The 24,209-nt window shown below is 51.3% G+C and overlaps 6 protein-coding genes across 6 annotated transcripts; 4 read left to right on the top strand and 2 right to left on the bottom strand.

Annotated features, from left to right (window-relative positions):
• Positions 1-94: 94 nt before the first annotated feature.
• HO133_009286 (uncharacterized protein) lies at positions 95-4,684 on the top strand (the record flags this gene model as incomplete). The annotated part of the gene is made up of 2 exons (XM_037300147.1): positions 95-222; positions 478-4,684. The coding sequence occupies 2 exons, from the start codon at positions 95-97 to the stop codon at positions 4,682-4,684; spliced, it is 4,335 nt and encodes a 1,444-aa protein (XP_037154973.1).
• Positions 4,685-6,754: 2,070 nt separating this feature from the next.
• Positions 6,755-7,189, top strand: HO133_009285 (uncharacterized protein; the record flags this gene model as incomplete). The annotated part of the gene is made up of 1 exon (XM_037300146.1): positions 6,755-7,189. The coding sequence occupies one exon, from the start codon at positions 6,755-6,757 to the stop codon at positions 7,187-7,189; it is 435 nt and encodes a 144-aa protein (XP_037154972.1).
• A 359-nt stretch (positions 7,190-7,548) lies between these two features.
• On the bottom strand, positions 7,549-8,514 carry HO133_009284 (uncharacterized protein; the record flags this gene model as incomplete). The annotated part of the gene is made up of 2 exons (XM_037300145.1): positions 7,549-8,387; positions 8,460-8,514. 2 exons carry the CDS (start codon positions 8,512-8,514, stop codon positions 7,549-7,551), a joined length of 894 nt encoding a protein of 297 aa, XP_037154971.1.
• A 4,365-nt stretch (positions 8,515-12,879) lies between these two features.
• HO133_009283 (uncharacterized protein) lies at positions 12,880-13,429 on the bottom strand (the record flags this gene model as incomplete). Its single annotated transcript, XM_037300144.1, has 2 exons — positions 12,880-13,021; positions 13,083-13,429. The coding sequence occupies 2 exons, from the start codon at positions 13,427-13,429 to the stop codon at positions 12,880-12,882; spliced, it is 489 nt and encodes a 162-aa protein (XP_037154970.1).
• A 1,388-nt stretch (positions 13,430-14,817) lies between these two features.
• Positions 14,818-19,423, top strand: HO133_009282 (uncharacterized protein; the record flags this gene model as incomplete). The annotated part of the gene is made up of 2 exons (XM_037300143.1): positions 14,818-18,546; positions 18,596-19,423. 2 exons carry the CDS (start codon positions 14,818-14,820, stop codon positions 19,421-19,423), a joined length of 4,557 nt encoding a protein of 1,518 aa, XP_037154969.1.
• A 1,683-nt stretch (positions 19,424-21,106) lies between these two features.
• HO133_009281 (uncharacterized protein) lies at positions 21,107-23,228 on the top strand (the record flags this gene model as incomplete). The annotated part of the gene is made up of 3 exons (XM_037300142.1): positions 21,107-21,746; positions 22,181-22,326; positions 22,395-23,228. The coding sequence occupies 3 exons, from the start codon at positions 21,107-21,109 to the stop codon at positions 23,226-23,228; spliced, it is 1,620 nt and encodes a 539-aa protein (XP_037154968.1).
• Positions 23,229-24,209: the final 981 nt, after the last annotated feature.

Raw genomic sequence — 24,209 nt, 5'->3', positions numbered from 1 at the left:
AAGAATACCATACTTGCTCAGAATTGATATAGAGTCTTGAAGGGATCGGTCAAAAGGCGTTCTCACCTTTTGCGAATACCCCACCTCAGCAGAGATGGCGAAGCGGGTTGCCGACCAGCAACTCACCAAGGATGGAACAATGTCTGATGAGGACGGCTTCTCTGTAGGATCGCAAATAGGAGGACCTCAGAGAGCTACGGCGGCGCAGATGGCACAACGAAGGTATGTGGAAATTTTGGAGTTCCGGGTGTTCGTGTAGGGCGGGAGGCTGCAAATGTTTGAGTGACCAAATCTTCGTCACACCACGACGACGACACCACAACTCTTTCACCTCACTTTTTCACAACAAAAACAAATCCACCTCCAACACCTCTTACATTTACAACACTCACGAACATATTCGCACTATTGAGGAACTCCTTTGATGGGCTACAGCGCGCTTGCGAGAGGTGTAATTACTAACAACAGAATGGCTAGGCTCGCGAAACCTCGAGGTGGTCGTCGGCCTGGGGCCCTGCGTCCACCCGCCTCACCATCGCTTGGCATGTCCCAGCAGCAGCAACAGAACTCCTTTGGTGAAGGCGACAGAATCAATATGAACGGAACACAGCAACAACAAGGTGGATTCAGTTTCGGTCAGCAGCCAAATGGATTTCAACCCAACCAGAACAGCTCCTCCTCCTTCCCGCCGTTCCCTAGCAACAGCTTCAACCCTTCATTTGCTGCACCCACAACAGGATTCAGCTTCAACACGGGCCAAGCCCAGGACGTGAACAATCCGTTCACTGCCATCAACACACATAATGCCCCTCCGCCCGAGCCGACCGGATTTCAGGGAACCATATTTAACCTACCACCGCAAAAGATGAGTCCTTTTCAGAAGTTTCTCGAAGGAGAGCAGAAGCCTTTGTTCGCCGCAGGCGCTCCAAACATTTCAACATCAAGTCAGTCGCCGCAACCTCCGAGCAATCCCTTCAACCAGTCCACCGACCAGCAACAATCAAGTCATGCTAGTCCTGGGATCTTCTCGCAATCAAATGCTCAGCAGCAGCCTTCCAACAATGCGTTCGGTCAAAGCACAGAGCAAAAAGCCCCGCAGCCCAGCACAGACATGTTTGCGCACCTCAAGACTCCACAAAACCAAAGCTCCAGTAATCCTTTCGCACAGAGCATCTCTCAGTTCCAGCAGTCACAACCCGCGCAACCAACAACCAATCTCTTCGCACACCTGGGCCAACCGCAAACGTCGAGCAGTTTCCTCACACAGGGTTCAACGTCCCCGACCCAAGGTGGAAGCTCTATGATGCAGACGTCACCGGATCCTTCGCCGCAGTCACGTCCATTTGGTTTCTTGAATCAATCAAACGCTCAAACACAGTCAAGTCCTACTAAAGACAGTACTGCTCAGGGCGGAGGTGGCAGCCTTTTTGATAGGATCACGAAACCTCCTGCGGAAACGGATTCTCAATCTCAATCAAGTCCAACCAAGGACACAACTGCTCAAGGTGTTGGGGGCAGTCCTTTCGATAGAATATCCAAACCATCAACCGAAACCAATGCGCAAACCTTGTTCAGCCCTGTTAAGAACAATACCGCTACAGACAGTGGTAATCTGTTCAGCATGCCGCAACCGCCGGGCACCTCAAAAGCCTCGAACGAGAATGGAGCAAACAGTCCTACCAAAATCGGCGAGCGAAAGATTGCGAAGCCTACCCTCTTTCAAAATCCTTCAGAAGATGCGCGTCCGCCATACAAAGCCATATTCGGCAGTCTGAAGATGCCACCTACCCTCCTACCATCACCTTCTCCCGCGCCATCAGCGCCTTCGGCAGTCTCTCAACCTAGCCCTTCGCAGCTCAAGGGCGACTCTGCCTCACCAAGTCATGGCACCAGTAACGTTCCGAGCTCATCTGTGTCTACTCAGCAGTCCAGTGAACGACCAAAGACAGTGCCAGATATCCGCCGCAAATTTGGGCCGTCACCGGCTCCTGAAGGCTATAGTGAAGAAGAGGCAAAAAAATGGTCCCAAGATTGGTGGGTTTCATTTTATGTACGGCACAAGGAAAAGCGCATAAAGCATGCTGAGAGTCAATGTGATGAGAGAATAAAGGCTGTCCTTGACGGATTTGACCCCTTGGAACAGATTGTCCGCAGCAAGAGGAAGTCTATCTTTGAGGATCGCGAAGGGGAAGAAGATGAAGTACTAGGGAAAAAGGCTAGAGTCGAAGGCCCGTCAATTTTCACTCAGGAATCACGAGGAGCGTCGTCAAACGGAACTAGCATAAATCAATCACCTTCCAAACGCGATCCTCCAGCCCAGCAAGCGACCAACAAAAACAACAAAAGATCCGCGGACGAGGAGCCAGAGAGAGACAATGCGCAGGGCACAGCCGACAATGGCAAGAAGGCTCGCGGTCATGATCCAGTCTCATATCCATCACTTTCAGCTACCTCACCAGGCTCACAAACGTCGAGTATATTCAAAAATATCTTAGACAAAAAGGAAGAGACCAAAGTCAACGGCACTCAAAATGACAAAGCGACCCCCCTTTTCCAGTTCCAAGCACCCTCTGGGTCCTCTTCGACTCAGTCACCATCGACTTTCAAGCCCTCGTCCACCACTTCGGTGCCGTTTTCGTCCAAGCCTGACACCGAGTCACCATTCAAATCTAGCTTTGCCTCTTTCAACCCGACTTCTTCAACACCAAATTCTAGTCTTTTCGCCAACCAGCAGAGTACCAGCAATGGCGCGCCAGTAAACAGTTCAACCCCATCGTTCAAGCCGTCGAGTTCCGCTGCTGCCCCTTTGACGGCGTCAGAGTCAGGTCCTTTCTCTTTCAAGCCTACTACAAGCAGTGAGGCTCCTTCGGATGCGACCAAAGCGTTGGCAGTCAAATTCTCAAGCGGTGCTACAACATCGACAGCATCTAGTGCCAATCCCTTTTCTGCCAAGCCACCTACGAGTGGTCAGACCTCATCTGAAGCTGCTAAAGCTCCAGCATTCAAGGTTCCAACATTTGGCGCAGCAGCAGCATCGAGTGCATCCAATCCAAGCCCGTTCTCTATTAAGACGTCTACTGGTTCGACCTCGTCCGAGGTACCAAATGCTCCAACGTTCAAAGTACCAACGTTTGGTGCTGGTGCGTCTTCGACAAACTTTATCTCACAATTTGGCAAAGCCGCAGAAAAGACCGCGGCAGAAGACAAAAAGAAGCGCAAGGCAGCGGATTTCGATTCGGATGAGGAAGACTTGGACTCATGGGAGCGTAGAGATGCTGAAGAGCAGCGGATGAAGAAGCAAAAGCTCGAGGAGGAATTCAAAGGCAAGGCTGCCAAACTCATTGATGGGAAATGGGTGATCGCCGCAGACGCAGACAACGAGAAGCCAAGCACGAGTGCAAATCAAGCAGAGCCAGCAGACTCTAGTATTTCAGTGTTAAGCCAACCACTTGCACCGCTGACTAACGGTCACAACATATTTGGTCATTTGTCAGGCGAAGAGTCTGGCGCAGAGGGTAGCAAGACTGGCGATGCCGATGATGAGGACGATGAGGATGAAAAGGATGATGAGACGAACGGACAACATCAAGTACGTGGACCATTCGACTACGATGATTCAGCATCGGAGTCAGACGAGGACGGAGAAGGCCAATCCAAAGAGCCGAAGGCACTCAGCAACCCGTTCGGCGCAAGTGGGAGTGGCCTCTATGACACAGCAGAGAATGCTAACGGAGAGGATACTGGACGGAGCCTATTCGATCGAATCTCCAGGGACAAAGACGGCAAACCTATTCGTGAGATACCACAAGCAGACGGTCGTGCAGTTTCACAAACAAGCAATATCTTCGGTCAATCCTTCAAGTCTGGTACATCGAGCAATCTATTCAGTCCACCTTCTGATGCTGCTTCGAGTTTCACAAGCGCGAATTCCAAAGCTGGAGATAGTCCAAAGGGCGATCATACATGGAAAGTTGATAGCCCAATAAAATTCGGAGAATCTGGCAATCCGCCTGCCGTGAATGTTACTTCCCCAAGTCCATCTAAGCCAGCGTTTGGTGGCCTTTTTGGTGCTGCGAAGCCCAATGTCACGACTGAGACACCAACGAAGCCTACTTCAAGCGTCTCAAGCACTCCTCCAGCAAAGATTCCCAGTGTCGGCTTCGGTTTCGGCTTCAAGCCTGCCACGGCCTCATTGGCACCGCCCTCGAACAATGGGTCTAATACAACATCGCGCGCTACATCGCCGGGTGCCACAACCGGCGAGAGTGCAAACGAGTCTACTGCTGACGGAGAAGACGACAAAGCAGAAAAGCAGGAGCAGATCGATCTCACGTCTCCAGGGCCAGGCGAGGAGGACGAGGATGTTGTCTTGCAGGTGAAGGCAAAAGCGTTGCAGTGGGACGCAAAGTCATCAAGCTGGGCCAGCAAAGGCGTTGGACCTCTGCGTGTCCTGAAGAATCGGAAGTCACACCAGACTAGAGTCCTTTTGAGGCAAGACCCCAGTGGCAGAATCGTCCTCAACTTTGCTTTATCGAAATCGTTTACCTACGAGAGCTCGCAGAGCAAGACTGTGAGGGTGCCAATCGTTGGGGAGAGCGGCAAGATCGAGTCTTGGTTGATCAAGGTCGGTGACGATGACGACGCGAAGAAGTTGGCGAGTGCTCTGGAGGAGAATAAAAGCTAGGGAAGCTTCACCGTGTGAGACAGGGAACACGGAGTCGGAGGCGTCATTCATCAGGGCCATATTCAGGGGACTGCATTTGTACAAAGATTGGCTTGTCGACCTACCGCGGGTCTTACAAGTTCACTTTCATCACATCTTTTTTTTCCTCCGAGGAAGGAGGTTCGGATCGATCTTACACAGCATGCGGACTGTTACGGAACGAAAGCATCGATTATTGTCGTTTTAGCGAAGCATACGGGTCATTAAAATTGGAGTCGGGGCGTTTTTCGGATCTTCATGTCGTTCTTTTCATATCGCCAGGTCCTCGCAGGGATTCCCTATAGCCGTCTCCCACTCGCGTGGTTGATTGATGGTTTTAGGTTGAGACACTGCGTCACCAGTCTGTCATCGGAGGCGACGTGTAGCCATTTCCCACTCGCGTGGTTGATTGATGGTCGAGGTCGGTAACCGATGCAGCATGGCTGAGCCCTCAATGCTCACTCGCTTCTTTCGATTTGATCGCGTCTTTGGACTGCTGGTTGTCGGAAGTTGTAGGTACTCTTAGAGCAGACTGCGAGAGTCAAGGGGATGTGGCTGGCTGCTTCTGCCTGCCCTGATGATTCGAGTATGTTGGGAATCTTACTGGCGATATGTTCAATGGAGGAGCTGATTGGGAGAGTCTATGGGGGATTGTGGCTGGCTGCCTCTGCCTGCCCTTATGGCTCGAGCATGTTGCGACTCTTGCGGGTGGTTTTTTGTACGCAGAACGCAAAGGTTCTTTAGAAAGGGGTGCGTGCTAGATCAGTGCGCAGCAAATTCAATCAAACCAAATCAAACTAAATCAGGTGGTAGCCCACCAAGTGCTTTTTGCAATACGCCTCTACTGCATAGACTAGATCAGGATGGTTTCGCCCCTTATGCTTCTTTTCTACATGGTCTATAAGATCAATGGACTTCCCAGCCTGACATATTCTCGTTTCGCAAAAGCCCAGCAAAATCTTTCATACTCTTCATTAATTCGCCAGCTCATATCCTTTTCAGCCATAACCCCTCGCTTCTCGCCCTTTTGGCGACGCATCAGTCACACTCCTACAGAACGCCAGCGCGCCGTTATCGCCATGGAGGATCATCCAGCCCACCTCGTACCCAGCTTCACTCAGCATGCACACCTGCATGATGAAATGGCAGCTGCGGACGGGTCGGTTGTCCTGTTTGCAAATCTGCTCAGTGAAGTATCTTGTACTCAGGCTGTATTGCGAAGTGTGCGCCAGCCTACCATATTTACACTTCGGTGTCTCAGAATGGCTTTCGAGGCTTCGGACGGGTCCCTACTATTGATCATGTGTAGGGCCAAAGCGGTTACGACATCGCGAGCAGCTGGAACGAGGTGACGAATTTGGCCCAGTCTGCTTTGACGGTGGATGCAAACTTGACGGACGCTGAAGACCGCGCCAGAGACGCCCATTCGACCTGCTCTGCTCGTGGTAGCATGTTTGGTCGTCGGTCGGACATACAGCGTCATGAGACAAAGTACCTGGCAAGCACCTAGGATGTTCTTGGGGACTTGGACTCGATGCATTTGCACAAGGGGGCGAAGAATCTGAGGTACACGCCCGACCAATTGGGCAGTCTGCCGGCGTTTCGAAGCCGCCTGAGAGTCTTTTCCCGTGACTTCGTCTCAAGTTTGTGTTAAAGCGTTTCACTGCCCTTCGAACTCTTGCAAGCGAAAGGCGGGCAGGTATGGTCGCCTTGAGCCCTGGTGTTTTGGTATAAAGTCCGGTCTGTCACCTCTGCCGCTCTTCCCTTTCTTCAGATCAGACACCGTAACTGCGACACAACAGTCTTCCAGGTAAGATTCTTTCGGGCTCTTCAGGCCGCTTTTGCAGCTTTCGAGTACTCATACGCTTACAGACAGGCTCAATACAAAACGCGATCTTTCAACCCAACGCGCTGTCCAGAACACAAAGTATCTCTCAGCGACTCAGAGACTTAAGCATCTCCACACAAGTCAGTGGCTCATTCTGCTCACTTCCGCTTTCAATGCTTTCACAGGCTGACCTTTGCGCAAAAGTTTCTCTCGAGCTTGCCATCATGTCCGAGCCGTCAACCACCAACGTCGAAGCGCTGAAGGAAAACGAGACTGTGACTAATGAGGGAGGTAAGGATACCACTGGTAGCAAGATCCCGAAACGTTGGACAGGAACTGTCATAGATGTTGATCATGAGGAGTGGGATGATTGGAGGGACCAGTGGCAAACCTTGATCGTGTCGGCGGCATTTGAAAATGCAACGAAGACATGGGCCAAGGCACCACAGGGAGGATGGCTTAACGACAGAAAGGTTTACCTTATCCTCAAGGATGAAGAACCAAGCAAGAAGACAGGCGGGCCTAGATCTTCCAGGCGCAACCTCGAGCTCAGGTGGGGTGTAAAGGCCAAGGCCCCGTGGCACCCAGACACGCCGAGGATCGATGATACGCGGTTTGTCTGCTTGGACGCGCCCATTAGTGACGATGCAGCGAGCTGAGCAGTAGCAAACGGGTTTTGTATGGATTACATATCTCAGTTTCAGATTCTGCTCACCCAACTCATTTTCCTCTCGCAATGGCTCGGACAAGGGCCCCCAGTGCCGCTGAGGTCAGGTCTTTCCGGTGTGTGATAGCGGGTTGTGGGTATGAGGGTGGCTATCAGAAGGATAAGTTGGACCGGCATATCAGAAATCGCCACCAGTCGGGCGAAGGGCTCAAAAATGATCTTCCAATGAAGGTAGAGGCTGGAATTTATCACAGATGGACAGTTCCTCTTTGGGAGACGGCGAGTCGATTTCAGTAGAGAGACCGACGTAAACCATGAAATCGTTCATTCATCAATCAAAATATGCATCCATCACTCATCAAATTTGATCCTCCCCTCACTAACATCCGGATACACATCGAACCTCCTCTGCGTATAAATCGGTATACCCTTCCGCGTCTCCTCAATCTTTTCCCCAGTCAACTCCGCATACACAATCTCCTCCTTCTCTCCCGCCTCACACATCACGCTCGCATTCGGATCCACCACCATGCTATGTCCCCAAGCATGATAACTCGCCTCCATATCCCTCGCCGGACTGCACAAGCCCACATACACCTGGTTGTCCATCGCCCTCGCCCGCGCCTGTAACTCCCAATGCAGCGCCCCGGTCGTCAGGTTGAAAGCGCCGGGGTACAAGAGCAGGAAACAGCCCTTGCGCGCGGCGATGGTGGCGAGTTCGGGGAAGCGGATGTCGTAGCAGATAGCGAGGGCGATTTTGCCATAGGGTGGGATGTCGACGAGGGTCAGTTTGTTTCCGGGGGAGAGGACGTCTGATTCTCTGAAGGTGATTTTGCCGGGGATGTCGATGTCGAACAGATGCACCTTTCGGTGTGTGGCTAGTAGGTCTCCCTTGGGCGAGAAGAGCAGGGAAGTATTGTGGTATTTCTTCGTAGTCTCCACATATTCAGGTATACTGCCACCGAGCAGGTAGCTCTTACTCTCGACGGCTAGCTCGGAGAGGGCGTGGAAGCTCGGTGATTGCTCTTTGGTGGGAGGGGAGGGTTGGAGAGTCTCGGCGTAAGAGGGGAAGTACTGGCAGCCGTAGGGGGAGTTGAAGCATTCTGGAAGGACGATCAGAGAGGCTCCAGCTTTGGAGGCTTCGAGGACGCGGGAGCGGGCGCGGGCGAGGTTGGCGGGTTTGTCGGCGCCTAGGGAGTAAAGGGGTCAGAAAAGGAGGAGGAGGTGGTGGTGGTGGTGGGGGTGAGGTTGGGAGGACGTGCCTGTTGCGAGCTGCACGAGAGCGAGCTTTAGGGGTTTCTTCAGGAGGTGCGCCATTGTCGTTGGACAATAATTTTCTCTGCAAAGGTGAGTTCCTGTGGGGATGGTTTCTGGACTCTCTTGATATTTAACTCTCACAACCTTGTTTCCACTCTCTTTTTGAAATCGTTTCGAAAAAGTAGCTCTCACCGCCAGCACATATGCGTACTGCTGTTATCACATACGCTTCTCAGGTCAGTCTTCAACTGCCTTACATTATGCAAGGTTCTGGTGAAGCCAAGGGCGGACGAATGGATACTGCCTTTCCTGTTTGATATCTACCACCTAGAGAGCTTCCAAAGGCACAGAAAAAAAAGCACCTACTCCTTCCTACGAATGACTACAGGGATCTCTTGAATTCGATGACCAAGGAAATGGTGAACGTGCGAAATGATTCTATCAATTCCCCAAAAGCTCCCTGGTGGCATAGACGAGCTACTCTACGGCTCTCCCAGCATCGAGACTACCTAAGCGATCCTCGTATTAGCGCCAGTCTTTTGGTGAAAATGTGATGTACGCATTTACAGTTGTTATTCGATATCAGTGGCTTCTGCCATTCTTTTGACTACTTCACGAATATTGTAGACACTTTTATTCCTGTTCGCCCGAGGCGCCGCAGATTTCCGATATCTTGGCACGACAAGTAACCCCCACTCGCGCGGGCGTAGCCGCTTTAGCGAGTGAGCTAGCTGAGCAGGAGTGAATCGACAGTCGATCCTACTTTAATGATGAACACTTCCTGCTCATCAAAATATCCAAGACCTGCAAGAAGAGAGATCTAATGGAAATCTGTTGAAAGCAGGCTTCATTAGTACAATGTACTGGCAACAGGGTCGCCCCGGAAGACAGAGCTTAAGAACCGCGGCTTTATTTGAGACGCCATTGGTCTTACTATCCTTTCGGGGCATCTCCTGTACACACTCGCTCCCACACTCTTTCGGTGATTCTAATTAGATTAGCCCTGCCGGAGGCAAACGGTCAATGCTAAATATAGGTAAATGATAAACAAAAAGGTCTTGTTGGGCGGGATATAGTCATGATTGCTTGCGCGTCGGGTCTGGCACCCATGGTACCCCGAAGTTGTACCCGGATGTGTTTGGTGTTGGGGGGAGGGGCAATATATTAAGAAGGGGTACACGAATCACATCCCAGATTAAATGCTAAGAGAGGGCTCTCTCGTTCTTAGCCCGGCCTAATTAGACGAGGCTTGGCTCTCATTCTCTCACAGGCCAAAGGCCAATATTGGTCCCTAGGAGAATCGTATCACGTAATAAGTTAATGATTCAGCGAGGTACAAACTGAGCGTTGGGGCATGATCGCCATCTCCACCTCGCGGGCGCAGCCGTGAAAGCCCAAAGGCCCGGCAGATAACGGAGCTCAGAAACCTTTGGAAGCTTCTGCATTTTTCGTGTGGAAAGTCAGAAAGACATGGGAAATTATGTCCGTCCCTCATCTACAAGGAGCTTATACACATGTCGAGAACAGGGTAACGTTGATTGGAGATGACACGCGTTCTGAGCAGAGTCCTTCTCCATTCATCACGAAGGAGATAATCCGAAGTCCTCAATTTACCACACTCGAGAACGTTTGCCTTTAGTTACCGACAGTAGATCCACAGCACGATCGAGCGAAGACGTTCAGTAACGGCATTCAAAAAGAGGCGCCGTGCTATCGACATGCTCGGAGACCGACATAGTCATCTTCCTTATCAATCTCACGTGCACTGTAGTCTTCAAGATTAAAATGGGATCTAATGAACACATCAGTTCTCTCTTCCAAGGCGACTGCACACAGACAAGCAAGCTGAGTACAATCGTATACGTGGTTATCAATGTATTCATTACCCTTCTTCTTGGCGCCTCAAACATGTGTATGCAATTATTGGCCGCCCCGACTCGCTCAGAAATCGATAAAGCGCACAAGAAGAACAAGTGGCTAGATATAGAGGTGCCAAGCCTCCGAAAGTGGTCAGCACCGATCAAGACAGCGTGGGCCACTGTTGTTTCACTACGGCTCGAGATGTTGCGCCTCCTATCCCTGGAAATCTGTATGCTTGAACCTATTCAGGTATTGGGATCCTCGATTTGTGTCTATGTATAGGATAATCTCATCCCGTTTGTTGCTTCTCTGCCATACTCGGTAGGTATATCATACCACGCCCATCTCCATTTCTAGACAAGTGCTGAGATAGATGGGCCGCCCTCAGCAACTACATGCCCGCCTCCAGGATACTCTTCCGGTCTTCAGATACCTCAAGCATTGCGTCTATCTGCCTACGGTGATAGATTCACTTACAAAGGATCTGGTTTATACGAAAATAGCTGAGCTCTGTCCTACTTTAGAGGGTAGCTGAGCGTCTTCGAGGCCGCGGGCTCTGCGATGTGCTACGCCGTGCAAAATCCCATCGAGTACATCACGCTACCCTCCAAACCACCCAGCTCTCGCGATCATATAGTGGCGCCCGCCCTAGCCTGTATGCGGCGTGACGTCGATGCAGATATCAGTCATTTTGGCACGCCAATCCTTTGCGCTTTTGACGGTTGCGATGTATAATTGTGTTGAGAAAACCAGTGAACCACCGTGGGATAGGATTTAGTAGAGAAGTCATCCTTGGATGTCGGACGACCCAAAACAATGTACCAGAAATCAGCAGCTCATCCACTTCTTGCTTTTCTTATCTACATTTACTTAAGTCTTAGTATTCTTTTCAGCACAGCGACCAGAAGGTCAAATGACTATGCCGGACGAAAGCTTCTCACTGGGGAGCTAGATCGTGCATGTCACCACCTCAGGCAGCTGTCCCATCGCTGCATTGAGAAAGCGTGCCTACGCTATTGTGTCTTTTTGCAGGTAATGTAGGTGCTAAGCCTAGAGCGCTGTCAATACCATTATTGAACGCTCAAGTCTTGATAGCCCGGATTTCTTTGATGCTTTCTTCTTTCTAAAAAGAGCGAGGAAGATTAGTGTCTTTGTCCCATTCCTATACAAGTTTGTGCAAGCAACGTCGACGCACGAGAACATGGCCATTCTGTACACCTCAAAAAGACATGCTTCGCCCGGCGGATAGATACAAAGGCGCCTCAATTCGCATTCGATGTTTCAATGTTTCAGGAAGAAAGTCACATTCAGTAAGTATAGGCATCCACTCAGAGGCGCAACAGATCTTCAAACAAGATCACGATTCATGCGAATTCAGAACCGAACGACCTAAAACGTACCAGAACTGCGTTTTGAATGTATCCCAAAGGCACAAGCACAACAGATTGTCACCAGCCACAACAGTATTTCCGGCATCCTGCAGAACTCTCACGAGCCTCTGGAGCCAAAATCCGGCAATGTTTCAGCAAAAGGGATTCATGCTGATCCTCACCCTCATCGGCGTCATCTGTTCAGCGCGTCTGGGATTTGCAGCGACCATACCACTTGCACAACCTATCAACCCGTCTCCGATCGATCGACCCTCTGTCAACGAACGTCACCACTGTCGGAGCTCATATAGACACCCGTTTCACTACCACAACGAATTTTCCGGACATCCCGGTCGACGAGAACGACTGTCTAATTCCCGCTACGCGAGCGTTTCTATCCCGGCCAGGAGCCCGCCCGGGGGAGGAAAGATCCAAGCCCGTTACCTTCTCCGGCGATTGTATTCCGGCATCAGATCGACGCTTCAGGGAAACGACCGGAGACTCGCCGAGTTCACTCTTCTGTGGGACGGAGCGATGGAGGAGAATCGAATCGAGTGTCTCGAGAGAAATAGGGAAGAGAGAATTCGGAGTATGCTAGAGGTCGATATCATGTCTCCTTTCCGTCGTCGCCGCTTTTCCGGTAAACACGCGAATCTATCCCACCGCGGGTCCAGTATGCCCCTGAAGACCTGGGCGTGGGAGGAAAAACGGAATGGTTCCTGATCAAGTGGGGATCAGGCGGCAGCTCAGCCCCAATGATAGGGGGCGCAGGAATACCCAGGATCAGCCGTCGCGCGACCTTTGGGCGGCGCTCATTCGATGCCCAATTGGGGGGTGAGTCTAGGGGTGATTTCTGTCTAGTTGGCATGTCAACAAGGTTGAGGATCCGGTTTGAAAAATTGGAAGAGAATGCTCTTGGGGGATATTTGGCAATCTAGCACGACGTGAGCGTCTTGCTGCATTTCTCTGGTTTATTAATTATCTTAGATCTATTGCCATTCTAAGCATGCATGTTCGGAACTATCTATACCTTTTTGCCAGGCGATCAACGGCATACCCAGAACGCCACGCTGAACTTTATGATTAGTTTGCAAGCCATGCTCAACTTGAGCCATATCACGTTAGGCGCGTCATGTTCTCCCGTACCATTACCTCAACAGCCCGGACGGCAATCGAGTCCACCATTCAACAGAGATCACCTTGCACTTGTTTGCTGGATGAATGACACGGGCACATTGATTTGGCCAACCGGCGTTTCACAGTACGTTCCACCGAAGAGTCCATAACAGAATGTCGCATCGGTAACATCGACAGCTCCGCTGTAAGTGTAAGTGTGGCTAAGAATATTTGTCAGCGTTCTGACTTCCTGAATACAATTGAAGGAGCGGGCATGCTTACTTTCCGCACTCGACACCCGTTCGTTCCACGTTGAGATCGGTTCCATCGTAGTAGAACGCCACGCCTGATCCACATGGAGTGTAGTTGAAATCGATGAGCGATGAGCCAGGCAACAGGCTCAGCTCACACGTAGCTGTAACAGCTGGGTTGAAGTTGGGATCCGCAAAGTTAAAGACGAGTGACGTAGTCTCTTGTGTTGAGCCAGGATAGGTACAATTGGTGCAGGTATGATATTGTTGTATGGCCCATGATTCGCTGGTACAAGAAGACTGACGCTTGGTGATGCTGTTGGGATTCGAAACCGCGAGAGCAAGTGAAGCCAACGGGAGAAGCTGGAGAACATGCATGGTCCCTGTGACCGAGGCTGATGCTGAGAGACAGAGAAGTCAACGATGATATGGGATGGGCGAGGCTTTCGTTCAAAAGGTGATTGGGAATGGCTGAGAACTTCTTCTTCTTCTTCTCCTTCTTCTTCTTCCTCTTTTTCTTGAGCAAAACGGGACTTGAACAAGAGTACATCGAAGCAAAGATGAAGCACAGACGCTGATCTTTATATACAGCTGCAACCCGGGAATCCCGCTACCGTTACGAAACTTATAGCGGTCAGGCGTTGAGATAGTAGCCGCATCAGTGCTGAGCTTTACAAGGTAGGTATCACAAGGTCATTGCAGAAATACCTCGTCAGGCCGTTTTTGAGCCGGGTGGCCCTTGCATACGACCATGCTCGAATGAATATATTCCTGGTGTCGTTAGCTTCCCCCGGCCTGTGCAATATAAGGTACGTCCGACACCGAGTCAGCTGAGCTGATGCGCCACATTGCTCGTAGTCTACATGTATCTTTTTCTTCAGCGGACGGAGATGCGAGCAGGCTGTGCTCGTGTATGTGCACACAGCCATGAGGCCACCCACCTTTTACAAGCTGACCTCCGACCTGCATCAGTCGTCGGGTAAGTAGGTCGAATGAAGCCGCGTGTAAGCGTGGGGATTGGCCGGGCATCCCGGGTAAGGCGATCCTCGTGAATCGTGAATCGTGATCGTGATCGTGATCGACAATACATAGACACAGGGGTCACGGATAGCTCCGATGCCAAGAGATAAGGCAAATGCCGCTAAGTCATAAATGTAAAAGGTCCAACCTCATCATCGCTCTTTCGGTCTCTATTTCTGGTTTCCCCTCCTCCCATTCTAATCGTAGAGAGTCACTTAGGCACTCTACATTACAGTGAAGCTCTGTGGTCAGTGTTGCTTAGCAAACATTGGAACTTTCGGTGGAGTCGGATAGACAACACTTGGATTTCACCAACATCCATGGGTGTGAGTTCAAAGGACATTGAAGAGCCATGAATCAATCACTGGCCTTTTTGGTGAATGTAAATGAGGCGTTGAGAAGTTTTCGGCGTCTCCAACTCCATAGGCTTCCTGATGCGCAGCAAATAATGCTTTCCCATGAGTGGGCTGAATCGTCGCTGTCGTTGTTGAACGCAGCGCATACCGTCGAGGGTATTTCCATCTACATTTGAAGACTACCGTTCCTTCCCTCTTTATTCAAATTGAAAGGAAAAACGAGACTTGTAATGATGTCAAGGCCGTTGCTTGTGTCTTTCTTTCCTTTCTCTTGTCTTCAGAATCACCTACTCTTTCTCCATCACCCTCTCTTCTTGCATCAATTAATAGCAGCCTACATCCTAATCTCGTCACCGTCCCGATGCTGTAGCCCTTTCCCAGCTTCTGCTTATGGAGAAGGTTGCTCGCCGGGTCGATGCACCTTTGCTACCTGAGCGGGGCTTGACAACATCCTCGGCGGTAGACGCGGATCTCCGAGACCGCATTCGGTCTTTACTGATCTCTCGCAACCGCCGATACCCTCCGAAAACACCCTGCTCTACTCCGGACTACAGCTATCAGACTCGAGATCCTGACAGGAACCATCTTGACCTCCCTCCTGTCCTTCCCCACACTTACAGATTCAGTCCAGCTCAAGCCATTGCTGAGCTCACTCGATTGACGTGCGAGCCTCCGGAAATGGGAGCTACCAGGTTCGATGGACCTGCCGGTCAGGTCGATGATGACGATGCTGATAAATCTCCGAGACGACCAAGTCAGCCAAATAGGCAGAACGATCGTAACTCAACAGTGGAGGGACCTCGCTCGCATGCCACGTCAGGCCTGAATCAACGATCTCATGCTGACGTTCTTGGCCGCGATGCTTCGTTCGTTGATGGACTAAAGCGGGCAACATCATCGGCATCGAAGACATCCAAGACATCGACTGGAACCCGCGTACCACGATTTCACCTACGCACCGTACCGCCTGCAGTCAACGTTAACAAGGTTGTGAGACCCGCTCCCTCACATGTTCCGGGTAGCTATCGATCTGAGGTCCCTAGCAAAAAGGAGCGGGTCTCTAGGGGCACTTCTCCACCTCCAGACGACGATTTAGATACGACGGGCGAGGATCCGCGGGCCATGCCGGCGTATGCAGGACTCGGCGACGGGAGTCCGCACAAAGCCATCGATATGTTGACTCAAGTGGCAGAGCATGCCCACATCGTTGCTGAACCATCGAGATCGAGTCTACACAGGACGCCGTCACAAGCAAAGCTAACACCGACTAGCCCCGTGAAGCAGCCTCAAGATCTGCTCTTAAATTTTCGTGCTGGTGAAGCCGCCGTGGGTCAAGCCGCTCAACCTGTTCTCACGTTTAGTGCGGGCCACGGCCACGGCCACTCTCATGACAACCCCTCTGAAGCGCCCGTATTCATTGTTGGGGATGATAACGAAGAGAGAAAAGTTGGAGCTTCAGTGGCTTTGAACGCGCGCGACATTCTTGACTTCTCTACCCATCCGGAAGAGGAGAGCGATCCCCTAGGTGGTCCAAAGATCTCGGCTTTGCTAGCTCAATTACCACCACTAAGGCAAAGCACAATGAAGGACGTCAGTGCCCATTCTTTGACCACCGAGCCATTTGTAGTACCTGAGAAGGCATCTACGAACACCTACTCGCCCTCGGTGTCTAGCCTGGAATCGGTTCCCCTCAACGCAGATGAAGGCGTTCTTAGCCAAGACTCTCCTCTTCTGCCAAAGCCTTCTCAAGCCAATTCTCATGCCAAGGGAGAGCGAGGAAAAAGGACCGACCTAGAAGTCGGAGATGAGGCTTCGGCTGCGCAATACAAAAACTCCTCTCAGAAATCTCCAAAGGCTTCAACAGCCGGTAGGGCCATGTCAATGCTCTCTGAGATTAGTGCCCGGACCGGACTTCAAACACCTTCTTTACGCTCAATCACGAGGCGTAAAAAGAGTGGCTCTACAGCGATTTCGAACTTGACAACTAGGCCGCGTCGCCATTTTGCAGGTACTACCCAAGATAAGGCCACGCTATCGGCTAGCAAGGGGTACAAAGCACTGGGCGATGAGACCCAGGTCGAGAAACCGGAAAATACAGACAGCATAGATCGGTTTCTGGCCTTACCGAATCAGCAGAAAAACGGTACGGCTTTTACGAAAGTCATTCATGACCTCGAGTCTCTACTCAACCAAGCTTTGACCATTGCCGGCCAAGCTGCCGACGAGGACGATGCTGAGACTTCGCCACTAAAGGCTCATCACCTCAACCATGTCCATATTCGCGCACACTCAACCGAGTCGATCGACAGCAGCCAAGGCTTGTCGTCCCTATCTGGAGGTGGCGATGAAGAAGATCATTACACGTCGGTACCGCCTCAGCAAGTGACTATCGAGGAGCCCAAGAGCGATGCTCTTTACCGTGGCCACTTCAGGAAAGCTCGGGATGGGACACCATATCCTGCGCAAACAAGGCAGGCCTCCGCAGTGCCGTACCTTGAGGTTGATGATAAGACACATATGAAGCCGCAAAATACAAATCGGCTCCTTGACTTACCAAGCACTCGAAAGGCGGCTGGCCGAGCTGAAGGACCATCGCGGGAACAGTCTTTCACTGCAAACGACTGGGCGGTAATTAGAGCACCATCTCACACTTCTAAGCTACGTCTGGAGATGAAGCCACCGCCACGTGCTCCTCAGACGCCACCCAATGCGCAACCCTCTACGAAAGAGCAACACGCTTTGCTCCTGCGAGCTCACGGTGCATCTGAGAGCACTATTTCGAGGGAAGTTGTCCGAGACTACGTCAATGCTCACCAGCAGCCACCAATTCAGCCTCGCCTGAGCTCAAAACGTTTGAAAAAAGGCCGAGTCCCACAGCCAGAGGAGCTTAACTTACCAGGCCCCGAAATTTCTGATAGTGATGGACAAAGCGATTGCGAACATGTACCGTACATGGCAGACTTCAAGACCGCTGGGATTCACTACCATCCGGTAGTCCAAGAGACAATGGCTGGTGATGGTCATTATACGGCAAGACCTGGCGGACGTGGAATACAACCTCGCCAAGATACTGCCGCATCACTACGTGACGCCGACGACAATCAAAAGGCTTCACATCATAGGGAGCGCTACGGCAACAAGGATTTCACTTTGAATGACCGTCATCATTTCAGTATCCGAGAGTCACATGGCTTCAGTCTTAGCAGATCTCACCGTCGCTCGCCAATCGCTCGGGATTGGAGCACCTCACGCAAGAGATATGTTGCTACTGTGACTTGTATTACGACGGCATTCATGGGATTGATTATTGGAATCTATGCTGGTGAGGTGCCTGCTATTCAGTACGCTATTGCGGATGAGCATCATTACACCATTCTGGGAAATGTGCTTTTCTTCCTTGGCTTGGCCATCACCACGGCGCTTTTCTACCCTTTACCTCTGCTTCATGGGCGAAAGCCGTACACGCTGGCTGCACTAGCCATACTCTTGCCGTTGCAATTTCCACAAGCTCTTGCGATCAACTCGCAGAGATCCCCGAATGTGGCGACATACCGAATTGGGCTCCTACTTCCACGGATCTTCGCAGGAATCGTAATGGGCTTTGCAAACATTAACTTCATTACGACCTTGTTAGACCTTTTCGGAGCTTCTTTGCAGAGCGGCAACCCTCACCAGGAGACGGTTAATGTCAACGATGTTCGGAGGCACGGAGGAGGGATGGGTGTATGGCTTGGTATCTGGACATGGTGTGCTATCGGATCGATAGGGATCGGGTTCCTCGTTGGTGCAGGTATCATAAGTGGCTTGGATGTTTCTTGGGGCTTCTGGATTACAATCGTTGTAAACGCCGCTGTGCTCGTACTCAATATCCTCTCGCCAGAAGTCCGCAGATCCGCCTACCGTAGATCGATGGCCGAGGTCCGCAGCGGAGGTGAAGTTTCCAGAAGAGTCGCTCGAGGGGAGATCAAGATGCACCTTGAATCAACAGGACCAATCTGGTGGTGGGAAGAGGTCATCGCAGGGCACGTGCTCGCCGTTCGCATGCTCTTGCAACCGGGCTTTGCGATTCTTTCGCTCTACCTTGGATGGATATATGGTCAGGTGGTTTTGATTATCGTGGTGAGTCTGTTACGACAACATGGTGGGTTCACGACTTACAAGTTGGCAGCTTCTTGGGGCTCTGCTCTCCAAGTACTATCGCTTTCATCCCCAGTACGTTGGTCTGGGCGTGGCGATCATCCCTCTTGGAGCTCTCTTCGCCATACCCTTCCAAAAAGCGTCGTTGTTCAGTCGAGCACGGCACCATGCTCAACGGACTGATAGCATGACATTTGAAAAGCGCGTCACCTGGACGTCTCACCTCGTCCGGAGGGCTATCTTCATGATCTCATTGCCGTTCGCGGGGTTGGCCTACACCTTGGCTTCCGGTGGTCAACCTACGAATTACATGGTGCCTATCATCTTCGCCGGCCTGATCGGGTTTCTTTCCAACCTCGCCATTGCTGAATGTCAAGGCATTATTATGGAGACCTATGATACTTCCGACTTGCAGCCAGGGATGACGGGAAGGCCTCGCCGTGTGCTACCGGAAGAGACTAGGAAGAAGAGGACCAACTTCTCCTGCTTCCCTCGGGTGACAGCAGGGTTCGCGGTGGCGCAGACGTTTGCCTTTGTCATTGCTGCCGGTGTTACCGCTTGGGGTGGGGTTGTTGAGAGGCATCTCGGGGCTCAGACGGCGACAACGGTGATGGCGGGCGTGCTACTGATTTTGACGTTACTACTGATTGCCATTCTCACGCGCTTCAAGGTGGTTCAGATTATTCCATCGGAGAGGTTCGGAACGAACATCTTGTCCGGTCCGGAGGATGAGTGGAAGCCCGTCATCATTGGTAACCCTAGCGGTACTACGCGCCGGATGAGTGTGTTGGAGCTAGGTACTCTGAGCAGGTGGAGTGAAATCCGGCGAAGGAATAAGCTTTCGGGTCCTGTGCGATGAGGTGGTTGCTGTTGTATTCCTACCGGAGCGTTGCATTGTTGATCATAGCTGGTCTACTTTACAATCGATGCTACCGTGCCTACTATATGTATGTCGTACCTATTCGTGATACGCTCACCTGTTACATTCCGTGCCCAGCCTTCCATACTGTGCCAATCATGACGCCAAGTCGAGATCAGGTTCTGGAATTATCTGGCCACTCGTATTGATTCCACAGCGGTGCAAGCTAAAGTATGGTAGCTCCTATCGTCTACCTTAACCCTCTGACACACCATACATGTACATTGCTGGAGCTAGGTATCTTGGCTGGATGATTAAGCGCTATGGATGAAGGGAAAGTGGGAAACTTTGCATGTGGTGTCGGAACAAGCACGATTATTGACCGACAGCCACAACAACAAAAAGGTTCAACCATTCCATGATTCACTGTACTTTTATGACTAAAGTCCTTGGCTATGCCTCCCTGACACGGTAATAATCGTCAATGCGGCGGGACGGGATGGTGCGACTGCCACGCTAGGGTATTAATGATACTTTATGCAAACCGGTATTACCGTCATACCATGAGATCTCCGAAAGGATTCCCGTGACCTCTTCCGACTTCGGGTGCAGGTATTTCCTGTCCCTCGGGTCTCTGGTATCGTGCTGGTGGTGTATGTTTCCTTTTCCCTTTCTTTTCCTTTTTCCCTTGTCGATGAGCCTAGTTGATATTGTCAATCATTTTTATTTCCCTTGCCAATGAGCCTAGTAATAATGTCAATCATTTTTATTTCATTTATTGGAATGATTTAAAATTATCTCCATGAAAATCCTTCTCCACCCGGGCCATTCCCGCCGCCGATCCACGAAAGCGTAAACCCATCTGGACCTTCTTTCTCGGACTCGGCCAAAATACCATTGGCCACGTCCACGGCGGCTCAAAAACCACCAGCCAGCACTAAGGTAAGTAAGCAGTTCGTCGCGATCGCGGCCGACCGCGACCTACTTTTTTAGCGTGAACTATGAAGGGCCTGTTCCGGTGTTTTTGCTCTGCTCGCTCTGCAAAAGGGTGGAAAGAAGAAGATGCAAGGGTAAGTATCCGCGGAACCGGGAGGGGAAGAGCATCGTCCAACCAGAGAAGTCGACCAATTCCCGGCACACTGGGCCGCTTGGCTACCAACTTGTGCTACTTTTACTGCTGCAGCTTCTGGAACCTCTCAACTTAACTCTCCATGAACGCCTGGGAAAAATGATAATATTGTGTCCCGCCAAACACGGCCAAACTCTCAACCGCGATTCCCTCGTCCCAACCGCATTCATGCCCATGATTTCCTTCCAAATATCCTACAGAACTACACAACACAGCATCTCTCTTCCCATACTCTCTAGACCTTTCCCGCGCCCTTCCACCAGCCCTGTCATGTCTCCACGGTCGCAACTGGAGCTACGTGATTGACCCTTTTATACTTCCACCATTATTGTGGTCGGTGGTCATAGGGACGCTGGGAATCCTTCTCTAGCGAATTGGGTTTAAGACCACTGGCCTTCTGCACACTTCGTACCACTGGGCTGGTTCTCTCTGCCTCGCCAACGGGCGCCATACATATACACTACCACGTTGGATCTGGACACCCTCGCACCATGTTTGACGACTTTTCCTTCGCATGCGCCTCCAGGCAGCACGCCTTCTACCATCCATATCCAATGGATGACAGTGTCTCCCCCAATTCTTCTGGCGACTCGACGCCTTCTTATGACAATGGCTGCCATGGCTCCCCCGAGCGAGGATATCCGATCGCTACCACCATCGCGGAACTGTCTCAGCATTTCGACCAGCACACCCTCACGCCACGGCGGCCGAGCGTATGCGTAGAGGGATCAATACCACATGCGCGCGAGCTAAACCCGCCCCACCGTTTGCCAAACAGCTTCTCGGATCGAGTCTGCCGTCGACGGCAGAGCCTCAACCGTCTTCAATGCTCCTCCGACCACCTCTCACGCATATCGGCACTCGTTGAAGAAATGGTGCAGACCGGACAGCCATTATACGAACCCACCCATCCTGCCGCCCTGCTCGATGACTCCACTTCCCCATCGCTCTCCCCCGAAGTGATTCCGCCCATGGCATCCTACTTCAACATTTCTGCTTCAAGACCCTCCTCCTCCTCCAGCGCCAATTGCGATCCGCGATTACCACAGCATTCTCTACGACGTTCACAGTCATATAAGATCGAGAAGGATTTGAGACACAGTGCGTCAAGGGAAGGGATTGGGAAGCATATGGTGAAGAAGAAGATCAGGATGCGGAAGAGCTTGAAGATGCTGGAGAGTGGGGGAAAGAGATGTGAAAGATGAACAGCAAGTTCCGATCATATACTGAGCAATTACATTCCGTGTATATATATCTTGAGTGGCCAGGGGTCTTGGAACGAAGTTTCTCTTGGAGGATTTTGGAAGTTTGGAAAGTCATGTTGCTCAGTGTATTCTCGTGTGAAGAGCGATGGGTTTCTTGAGACATGACCTCGCGTACCTTTTCTTTGGCATTGAGAATGAGTTATGGTGAAGATCCGATGAAGCTTTACTTCGAATTTAGAGATGACTGAATCCGAAATGTATGTGCTAGAACCCAACAAATGTCCGACCCAGCCGAAGAGCAGGTATAACCGAAGCGCTAGTGCGACAGGAGAGCTCTCACCAAAGAGCTGGGCTGGTTTATCTCGTATGTTCGTTCAGAGAGCCTCATTGACAACATGGTAATACCCAGAATTAATTTCACAGCGTACTCGACCCCATCTTATGCTAAAACAATAGACCGAGCTGTCCATGTGAAAATCTACCCCAGGCCGCGGGATCTGGCTGAAAGTAGAGGAGTACTGCGGGTACTCCAGCAGTATGGCGACGTTGTCATGTACAAGAATCTCAAGGTAGGTTGCTGTATGGCGCTGACCTGTTGAGTCTAATGCTAAGAAAATTACAGTTCCATGGCTAATAGTGGTGGCAGCATGAACCCGACCACCCCGCCCCCAATACCGCTTTCGCAGTATATCAGAATACGGATTCCGCGCAGAGTATTATCAATGCTAGTCCGTTGCGCTTCGAATCGGGAAGGGCTGACTTCAGCTCGTCCGTGTCGCAATTCATGCCATCAACACCGCCTTCAGCCGAGGCAAAGGAGGACAGTGGTCCAACTCCCCAAGAAGAGTCTAATCATGCCCAAGAAGAATTTGATGAAGTCAACACCGCCCGGCAGCGGCCAAATGACGCTTCAGGTAGAGGAACGACCTTTACAGGCTTGAGTGGGACGGTTCGATGGGGTGCTATGCGCTCATTCCCCAGCACCGACGAAGCAGCGACACGCCCGTCTCTCTCGCAACCTCCCAAGACCTTCACCCCCAATCCTACTCCTCTCAAGGCCTCTTCTGCCGACCTCCCAAACCCTCCCTCGGGTATCCAACCGACCACGGCATCCTCATACACTCCGCGCGAATTCCATCTCATAATCGAGCGCTCTATTATGAATCACCATCTCTACATCCAACGACAGCACTACTATGCTGGCTTTACTCTAGACCTGAAGGGTGCGATGGGGGACGATTTGGAGGGAAGGGTGCCTGTAGCTGGTATGGCGGACTGCCAGCTTGGAAAGCCGGAGGTACCGTTGAGGATACGGATGAAGCAGCGGGAAAAGAATGATAACATGGGTTGGACGAGCCTGGGGAGCCTGTGGAAGGAAGGGGAGAGGGCGAGGGAGAGGGAGAGGGAGGGGAAACCGGCTGAGGATGTCGGTGTTGACGATGGAGTTCGTGAATTCGCTCCCTTGACATGAGATCGTGCTAAACATGGGTACAGACAGAGGACGTTCCCATACGCAGAGTCGTTCCCATACGCAGAGTGGAGCTCTGACCCCACATCCTCGGAGACTCGATCCGAAGAAGAATTCTCATAAATCCACGCGAAAAATGGTTTCTCGGATCTCTCTCCCACCTCGGATCTTGTGATTTCGTGATGCATGACCCTGTCAACGATCCCCTCGATCTGAACGGCCGCGATCATCAAGCATCCAAACTCCAAGTTCCGTACACCGGGGTCAACTTCCATGTCGCTTGCCGGCCCGTGTCCAGAGACGCCGTCCGCTTTGGCTTGGGGAATTAGCTTGTTACTCTGGATGGCGATATTTCAGTAAGAGGAACATGCAATGGGCCATCTCATGGAGCATCGTTGCGAAAATTTGCCGGAGCAACTCTGTGGTCCACTTCCCGAGGGGGCTGCCTCACCGCATAGATTCCTACCAGGATGAGATTTGAAATGTCAACTTTGATTACATCCTGTTAGAGTCATCGTCACAGTCGTTCAGCATGGTACGGGAAAGAGACCGTCTGAGCGATCGCCCGTCAGTAAAAGGGCTCATGATAGAGCAGTCGGGACAAGAACCTAGTTGACAGACTGAGACATCAACATGGAAGTAACATCATTGACCATTCGGGTGCGTGATGGAATTTCATACATCAAGTCGCCGCCGAGTCAGCGTCCATGATGCAAGTACTCGTACAACCATGTCCGAAAGCGATCCTTCCAACACAGAGAATCCCGATGCAACATGTTTTTTTTCTAAACTCATAGACTCGATATCCTATTCCCCACACATACAAGCACAACCTTGCCCCCCCTTCCACCCCCCTCACCTCTCCCCCAACCATCCCTCCTTCTCGTAAAACACAAAACAACCCCACGCCTACTTATCCCCCACCCACCCCCCATCCAAACCCAGCAGAAAAAAAGACAAACAATCCAACCCAACCCAACCACA

The sequence above is a fragment of the Letharia lupina genome (assembly GCF_014066315.1).
Source record: "Letharia lupina isolate WasteWater1 chromosome Unknown contig_6, whole genome shotgun sequence".
NCBI lineage: Eukaryota > Fungi > Ascomycota > Lecanoromycetes > Lecanorales > Parmeliaceae > Letharia > Letharia lupina.
Note: the sequence above shows the minus strand (reverse complement) of the source record. Positions and strands in the feature narration are given on the sequence as shown.